Genomic DNA, 9,267 nt, shown 5'->3' with positions numbered 1-9,267 from the left:
ACAAAAGAAACCTCCCGCAGTCTGGGTTTTAGTTTTTTCTTTCGTGGAATCTTTTAATAAGACGAACTTGGGCTGGCTAGGCTAAACGAGGTCCATAAAGGTCACCCCATGCCTGCAAAAGGTGGGATCAGAGGCTGGGAGATTCCACGTTGAGAACTGAGCTCTGTCTCCACAGGTGTAAAATAAGAGAGCACCCTTTTGGAAGGGCTAGAGCTAGGACATTGTTATGAAATTTTTGAACACATCAAACTTAAAAGGAATACTACAAAAGAAGAGAAAATCATATACTATACCCTTGTATTTATATTTTTAATGTCAATGTTCCGTGAGTAAAAGAGTGTTGACGTGACGTTGAACTAAAATGAGTAGATATAACCGTTGGCTTCATGGACACAATGGCACCAAACATGTCTTGGGAGTATCAATGCACATTAAGTCTCCATGTCCTTTTTGAATGTAGCTGTGCATTTTGTTTAAGTACTATCAATACTTATCTTAAGTTTGAAACATGCTTGATCATGAAGTGATTGTCACATCTTCCTGTCAAGAATTGTGACCCCTCTTAAGTTTCCTTTTTTTTTTTTTTGGAAACTTCCCTCTTAAGTTGTTTCTCTGCACGAATCTCTCTTTCTCGTTCGCTACCCTTCAAATCCTTGATCTATGGGGGGAAGTTTGGAACTTACCCTTCTTCTCCTGATAGCATTGATCCTTCTTATTTTTCAATTTGACACGTGCTCAGTTAGAGGATGCTAGCGACGGGAACTTCAATGAGAGCCTTGAAGAAGGCAAGACAATAAATATCCGGAAGGGGGCAAGGCTAGTGAAAGTTACTCGTTTTGTGGCAGAAGATTACGAACAATTGGAGCTGGAAGAAACTAAATTTTTAATCCCTTTGAAAGGGCTTTTAGTTTTTCATTAAACCAAAATCAGATGGTAGCATTAACCCAAAAGAAACTTCAGTATACATCCGAAAGAGTAAAAGTAGTAACCATTCCTGAGAGATACATACAAGTGAACCCAAGTACTGGATGAGAACAAAAGAGAAATGTAAACCGAACAGCTTAAATATATGAAGGGGTCTGAAAAGAAGAGTGCAGAACTGAAATGGCTACAAGTAATACTACAAGCCCACACTTATAATCCTCGGGAAGAGCTCCAAATAGTTGATATATAGTCCCCCTTCATGTTAAGTAAAATTTGGGTTCCAACGCTATCAGTCATTCTTCTTGGAGGCCACTAATTTCCTGGCAATATCAGATTTTAGTTTGCAGCCCACAGAGAACGCTTCTAGAATCAAAGAATCAATTTCCTGCTCCTTTTTCTCATACACATAGAAAGCTATAAAAGCAAGTGGAAGTCCTGCAATCATACACCCCAAAAATAAACACTCAGAACCTCCTTTTGGTTGCAATATGAAAATGATAAAGGAAAAGTTTATCGAAGGAAATAAGTTGATAAAGAAGCCACATCCAGAACTCCAAACAGTGAAATATCTAATATAATCGTTAGAAGTTTCACAGGATATTTCATGTAGGACAGGCAACATTTTCTGTCTGGAGTCTGGACTACTAAAGGTTTCTCCCATGTTCTCTGATACAGATACCTATTGAAGCATTTATTGGTATCTAAGGTGGCATCTTGTGGCCAGTCGAGTACTAAGGGCACATTTTGTTCACAGAATGGAATAGAATTGAACAGTAATAGCTATTATGTAGTTTAGTTCATAAAATGGAATTGCCATTATGACGTTATTCCAATGTTTGGTTGGCAAAAATAGCTTTGGAATAACAAAGGAGTTGATATTGGCTATTCCTACCCCTTCCAAAATGGCCATTCCATGAAGCAAAAAATGTCATAGATGGGGAATGGCGTCATGAGGGAATATCTCTTTGCAGCTGCCTAAGCCTCTGTTCCAGTGTGGGTGAGTGTTTGTGTGTGTGTGTGTGTGTGTGTGTGTGAGAGAGAGAGAGAGAGAGAAGGAAGAGAGAACCTATGACAAACATAGTCCGAAGTGACATGGCTCCAAGGAAGCTAAGAAGCAGTAAAGCGAAAACAACCTGTTTCATTGCCAGAGCAAAAGGAAGTTAAGGCAAATGATTGCAGCCACAATAATTTGTCACATTAGAGTATCCGCAATGAACAGGCCTGATGACATAATTAAGCACACTTCTAAAATAACTCTAATAGCAATAGGTTGATAACAGGCCAAAAACACAGTGTTGAAGAAATGGAAGAGAAAAGAAAGAGTCAAGAGGCATATGAGCTCATGTTTAACAGATTCAACATATCATAGATCTACTTAGTAATCTCAAATACAAAGAATGGAGGACCCACTCCCAGTACAATAATCAATCATTCACCAGTTATCTAAAAGAATATGAACATACAACAGAAGTAATGAGTCCAGAGGCTGCATTATCTTACACTGCTTTTCGCAGGGTGTGATCAATATATAGCACTTAAATTCAGAATGAGGAAATGTTCCCAGTACTATGTCTATAGACATCTAACATAATTGAAAGCACACAAAATAATAAGACTAGGAAAATGATAATACCTTAAAGAACAGAATCCAATCCTTCCCCTTGCAAAGAGATTTCAAAACATTAACAGCACCATTCCAGGATGAAGCCATCAACATAACAACTTCCCGTGATTTCTCTTCCGATAAGTGGAAATTTGATACAGGAACTTTCTCTACTGTATATCCCAATCTGCACCATCAGAAATTACATTTATATCCAGTAGCTATTGCGCTCAGCCTTAGGGAATTTGCTTGTTTTAGCCTTCGCATCAATTAATAAGATCCTAAATACATAAAATCAAGCAGTGCAGATGATCCAGAAACATCCATTCTTTAAAGTGCCAAGACCAAGATTATGATAATTTTTCTTTTTTTAAGTAAATAATATTCACATGATTTTGAGAGAGAACCACATTGCAAATTTTGGCAATTCAATTATTGCAATATAGGATTTTTCTTTTTTGATAATTTCTAGCTTATCAGAAAAGAACATGTTGACATAATGACATGGAAAAGTGGGTAGGTATACATACATTCTATTTGGTAAACTGCCATGGATGAACAAGAAACTTAGTGACACCAAGAGAAGCTTCGAAAGTGCAGTAATAATGGTAGAACCCGAAGCAATGAAGTTGTAGTAAATTGCAAATAGAACTAACAGCACTGTCAGAGTCTGCCTTTTATTCTTCCAAAGTAGTGTGTCAGCAACTGCATAAACACAGATGGTTAAGCGATGTACAACAAGCACAAGCACCGAATAACAATATCAATGCCATTATAAGTTTATAACACAGATTCTCAACATTATCAGTACCATGTTCCAATATTATATCAGTTGAACAACATATTTGAAGCTCAAATCTAAGATTTGCACTGCATTCCTTTCTACACTAGCTCTCTAAATTTATCTACATCATATCAAATCATAAATCCAACTGAAAGTCCAAGATTACGGGATAGTTTTCATTTGCATGGAACAAATTTGGGCAATAACACAAACACAAACCATGCAATTTGGTAAGTAAAAGAAAGCGAATAAAAGACAAAGCAATAAGGCAAAGGCTTGTCTTCTTGGTTTCTAAGACCGGGGAATAGAAAGACCGTCTCTTTACAGAATAACTTTGCCAAACAAAAAGGAATCTCAATCTGATTATATCAACTAAACTACCTTACAGTCACAGAGCACAAAAAAACGAGTAAGATTACATCCTAACTCCTAAGTCCTAACTCTTACATAGATTGAAGACCATCCAAAATATTATAAAGAAAAAAACTGAAAAAGACATGGAGACCTGCAACAATGAGATTGTCAGCAATGTGAACAATGCTGCAGCACGGTGGTGCACTACACTGGAACAAGTATGTCAAGACTGGTAATGTTCTTTTTCTTAACCCAAAGAAAAAACAGTTTTCTCCTGCATCACTAGCCTCTCAGATAAATTGTAATCGAGAATTATAGGACAAGCCTAATCAAGTTGAATCTAAAACTTCCAAACTATATTTCAAGTTTTCTGAACTTTCGCTGGAGGCAATCAAAGTCAGCCAACCAGTGACATGGTAGGCTGTGACAGCATACAGTTGAATAGTAGTGTGTTTCTTATGACTTGTGAGGATGTGTCCATGGTACGTAAGACAAGCACATTCAGACATCATAAAAGCAGCACAGAGAAATAAAATTACCCCTTCCCTGTCCAAGATAAACAGAAGCTTTAGAAGGCCCTTCTCTCTTGGGTGGATTTTCAGCTCTTAGATATGAGTATGACTCAATTGTCTTCTGTATACCATCCTGCAACATTTTAAAACGCATTGTCATAAATAAACCATCAATGTAATAAATTAGACTGTATTGAATATTGTCCATGCAAAGGATGGGCATTTAAATGGGTTTCTATGCACAAACAAGAGGAAGCACTCATAAGTCTATGTTGTCCAACACTTCCAGTCTATCACCAATTTTTAGCTGATACAAAATGCTGAACATAGATGAGAAGAATGATCATCTGGTCAAATACATGGACCAGTGCCATCTTGAAGGACCATAGGTCAACTAGGAACCAATCATGAGGAAAACTACTTAACTGAGAACGTTAGAAAAAATTGATAAATGTAGTAGGAGAAATTAAATATTGTTTCATTCTACTCTGTCAAATATAACCCAATCTACCAATTCCAAGTCTTGAAAAACCAAAGAAACCTAATGGGAAAAAAAAAATACTGCAATGAAAGAAAAGCAGTTGAAACATGATAGAACCTCGAGTGAGACAAGTGGTGAATAGCCAAGCCGATCCTTTGCTTTTGAACAATCAAAAGATCTGCTGCAAGAGAGAAGTCTAACTCTCGAAGGTGTCAATTGTGGAACCTTCATGCCATATGGGCCTAGTAGCCGATATGTCCACTCTACCAAATATGCAATTGGCATTATAGCAAAGGTGGGAATCTTTATTTTCGGCCTGAAAACTACAGCAGTTCAGAAAAGAGGAAGACACTAGGTATGAGCAGTTTCATAACCATAAAGCTCCTAAATTTCCACTAAAGGGAAATGGAGTTGGAAATGAATATAGCATACAGAAACAGATTAAGAAGATGCATTATTTGCAAATATCAATAAACTTAAAATGCATTAGTGCTTAGCCTCCAAATAAAAATAAAAACCACAAAAACAATAATAGCATAGTCAAAACCCAAAATATACATACTAATAAGCAGTACTTTGGCTTATCTGAAACTTTTTGGGATTTGAGGGTCGGGGAGGAAAAAAAATAGACAAACTAACGTTAACAATCTCAAGAACTGTTGGCACTTGATTTCGACAGAACATACAATGTTAATTTGGGGGGCAAAACAGAAAAACAACTAATTCTATACAGTCAACACAGATGTACGAAAACTTTGCACAAAAATACACAGATTTAGGAAAAAAATCTCTTAAGACTTGCTTTTACAGAGAGAGAAAATGAACATGATGGCACCAGGAACTTAAAAAAACCATTAAAGCTATTATATATTATCAAAATGAAAGAAGAAAGAACAGAAAGTACCTCTGATAGCCAAGACCCTCAAGTATTAGGGAAACAAACTCCCAAAACTTGATTGGCTCCATATTGGTTACAAAATATGCCTGCAAAATCATTGTATGACCACTATCAAGCAAGGAATTGATTTTAGAAACAATATATTAAAACTGATCTCCTGATCTCTTAGCTTAGTCAACCAACTACATTGGAAGGCAATAGGATAAACAGCACATCTTGAAGGATTACAACAACCAACCCCCCACCCCAAAATACCTCAACACTTAGGTTGTAGTAAGATATTCTGTAAAATTTTAGCATCTTATAAAAGCATGCCTTTAGTGCTTGTAAGCTTTGACAAATTGCTCTTTATAGGACGGCCCATTAAATGATATTACAGCTATATGTAAATGTCCTATATGCGACATGTACATCAGCACACTGAGTTTACCATTTTCTCTCATCTCCATTTGAGAGCAATTACAGATTGAAAAAAACTGAAAGAAATTAAAAGAGTACCTGCCCTGCAGCTTTTTCTGCAACTTCTCCTCCAGATGCTAGAGCTCGTTCAGCACAAATATGAGCATGTGCCACATTTTCAACATAAGTGAAATCATATACATTGTTACCGTCACCAATTATGAACTGATCAATTAAAACGTAAACAAATGAGAAGACCAATTATTAAACAGGCATCTGCCCTAATGAAAAAACTAATGAACATAACCACCTTGGATTTCCCTGCCCTTGCTGCAGATACCAAAGATGGAACCAACAACTTATCGCCGGGGCCAAAAATACTACTGGGACGTATGCAACAAGTTAGAAGCCCTTTAACCCCATTTGACTTGATGACCAATGCCTCTCCCTCAGCCTTTGTAGCTGAGTATGAATCATTATGCTGAAAAAAGAAAAACTGAATCAATTTCAAGCACTAAAAAGCATATATCAAAATCCTACTATAAAAATATGTAATGAAATTAGTACATCAGGTGGATAAGGTAGGGATTCATTGCCATTGAAGATTCCGTGAACCCCATCAAAAACGACACTGGGAGAGCTCGTATAGATAAGCCTTTTCACTTTAAGTTCAATGCAAGCCTCAATAACATTTTTAGTCCCTGCAAATTGCAGTCAAAATATAAGTAAAAATGTTAAACAAAAGTTCAAATAGATTCTGAAACTCTGAAAGTATATTTTACCTTGAACATTAACCGAATGATGAAGCTGGTAGTTATTAATCGACGAATTAGGAGCCGCCATGTGGAAAACCACCTCAACTCCTTCCAAAGCTACAACAAAATTTACGAACAATTTAATAGAACGGAAATATTACTAACTAGAGTGGAAATAAATGCGAGTTTTGAAATAACGGGAGACCTTTCAGTACTTGAGCTTTGTGGCGAAGATCAGTGGAAACGTAACGAGCACGACCCGTACGTAAAGCTTCGCCGAGGAGTCCGTTTACCTCGTACGGTTCGAGGTCAATGCTAGAAGGCAAATCAGCGATTCGAACAGCGAACATCTCGTATTTGACTAGCATTTCGACCAAATGACGGGCGGCGAAGCCTCTGCCGCCCGTTACCACGCACCATCTCTCCTCTCCCGACATTTTTCCACGCGCCGCCTAGACAGGCAAGGACTGAGATGTGATAAGGCAAGGGGAAAAAATAGAGTCCAAAATGGGAGGGATCCCGATCTGGAATTGAGAAGAGTGAGAGTGGAATAATATTTTTCTGGCAGTGGCTGTGGCCGAGGCAGCGGGCCTGGCCAACTTTTTGTCTTTTATTTTATGAAGATTTTTCAATTTTGGAATTGCAGCGAGACTTTTTTATAGACTGGGTGGATTTCAGGTCGGTCTAACAAGTGCAAGGTGTTTAATGCTTATTGTTACACTTTGACTTTGGGTCACCGTGTTAGACAGGTTAAATGGTTAATTAAGAGATATTATCTTTAATTTTTTATTTTATATTAATATTATAAACATTAATATCATTTTTTTGTCAAAAAATGTTTCTATTATTAATCAAAAATTCACAAATGTACAAACAATTAAACCATCTTTATTCAGAATATGAACTAAAAAGGAAGTATCAAGATTGAATCTCATATTTGAATTACAATAAACAACTACTAACATGAATATCATAACTATTATTATGTTACGAGAATAAATAAAATTTAAAAAAATTAAATATAAATTTAGACCAAGTTCATATATAAAAATATTTGGAGATGTCAAGAATTCCTTCTTACCATCAAAATACACTATTGACCAAACTCAAACTTGATTTTGGCATTGAATAAATCTAGCCCGCGTATTATTTACATTAAAGTCTAATCACTGCAAATTGCAATTATACTTGATTTGATTGTCGTATACTATGTACTGATTCAGGTAATACGCTGACTGCTAATCTATTGCTATTTAGTGTTAGGTAAATGGCCCAACCCAACAGTTTGTTGATCATTAAAGTTGATAGGTTGTTCTTCGAGCTTCTAAAGTTAACGTGGTTGAAAATTACTGGCTGCTCCTTGAAGGCAACAATACATAAGGCACTGATTTGGCCACGTATTCTTTACATTAAAGTCTAAGCACAATAAATTACAATTGTACTTGATTTTTTTTTTTTAGGTCACAATTATACTTGATTTGCTTGTAATATATACTATGTAATCATTAGGTGATATGCTAGTTGCTAATTTACTTATATTTAGGGTTAGGTAAAAGAACCCAACAGTTTATTGACAATTAAAGTTAATAGGTTGTTCCTTGACCTTCGAAAGTTATAAAGGTTGAAAATTACAAGCTGCTCATTTAAGGTTATAATATATAAAGACAAATTAATTCATATATTATGTTAAAGTATTAAATTTAATCCCTATATAACAACTTGTAAAAATTAAATTTATATGTTTTTTTAAATTAAAATAAGATTTGACTGTAATAATGTGACATTAAATTTTATGATGTTGTTTTGAATATGATAACATGATAAATAATAATGTGATGATTGTATTAACATGGCTTTAGGTTTTTAACTTAATTTCAAATTCTATAATCAACTCTAATGGATCATTTTTAGTCAATGCACCTTATCTTTCATTTTGAATTTCCATTGCAATCTCTTATGATTTTTCAATTTGATTATAATTTAAGGTGATTTAAGAAAAGAGTAAACAATTTATCAATCCAATTACATAATCAATTTGGAGGATAATCAAGAGAGAACCCAGAAAAATGAAAGAATTTAAGAGAGATAATTGAGAATAATTAAATAAAATTTCAAAAAACTTATTTGGTTTTTTTGATTTGTTTTTACAAGTTAGTTAAAAAAACTTCATTACATAATTATTGTATTATTTTTAGATGCCACATCATCAATGCCACGCATCAAATTCAATATCACATAAGTAAAATCAAATACTATATGAATATAGATAATGAAAAAAATTTAATGTCGTTAATGATTATATTAACATTGTTAATTTCAAAAAATATAAAAATTTAATTTTTACAAATTACTGTATAAATATTAATTCCACCATTTTGATAGAATGCATTGACTACTTATATAATTTAACCCATTAGCTATGAAAATTATATGTATATAAATCAATGTAACTGTCATTCGGAGTTAGAACACGTGATTAACTATAAAAATATATATATCTATATATCATTTATATTTGATATATTGTTAATATATAAATTTTATACGTTATTGATGA

The 9,267-nt window shown here is 34.7% G+C and overlaps 1 protein-coding gene across 1 annotated transcript; it reads right to left on the bottom strand.

Annotated features, from left to right (window-relative positions):
• Positions 1–876: 876 nt before the first annotated feature.
• Positions 877–7,363, bottom strand: LOC110411143 (3beta-hydroxysteroid-dehydrogenase/decarboxylase). The gene is made up of 12 exons (XM_021421176.2): positions 6,916–7,363; positions 6,738–6,827; positions 6,523–6,656; positions 6,266–6,436; positions 6,055–6,180; positions 5,563–5,642; positions 4,776–4,974; positions 4,205–4,310; positions 3,058–3,232; positions 2,558–2,714; positions 1,991–2,057; positions 877–1,359 (listed from the first exon to the last, which is right to left on the bottom strand). Exons 1-12 carry the CDS (start codon positions 7,145–7,147, stop codon positions 1,214–1,216), a joined length of 1,683 nt encoding a protein of 560 aa, XP_021276851.1. The 5' UTR covers positions 7,148–7,363; the 3' UTR covers positions 877–1,213.
• Positions 7,364–9,267: the final 1,904 nt, after the last annotated feature.

Source organism: Theobroma umbraticum, unplaced genomic scaffold, assembly GCF_002168275.2.
Source record: "Theobroma umbraticum cultivar Fairchild unplaced genomic scaffold, ASM216827v3 scaffold_56.0, whole genome shotgun sequence".
Classification (NCBI taxonomy): Eukaryota; Viridiplantae; Streptophyta; class Magnoliopsida; order Malvales; family Malvaceae; genus Theobroma; species Theobroma umbraticum.
Note: the sequence above shows the minus strand (reverse complement) of the source record. Positions and strands in the feature narration are given on the sequence as shown.

Excerpts from the sequence above, each read along its gene's own strand:
- LOC110411143 (XM_021421176.2), bottom strand. The coding sequence starts at position 7,147 with ATGTCGGGAGAGGAGAGATGGTGCGTGGTAACGGGCGGCAGAGGCTTC. Across the intron at positions 2,058-2,557 it reads ATTGGATTCTGTTCTTTAAG|GTTGTTTTCGCTTTACTGCT; the intron begins GTATTATCATTT and ends GCAATGAAACAG. Across the intron at positions 1,360-1,990 it reads TCGGACTATGTTTGTCATAG|GACTTCCACTTGCTTTTATA; the intron begins GTTCTCTCTTCC and ends GTATGATTGCAG.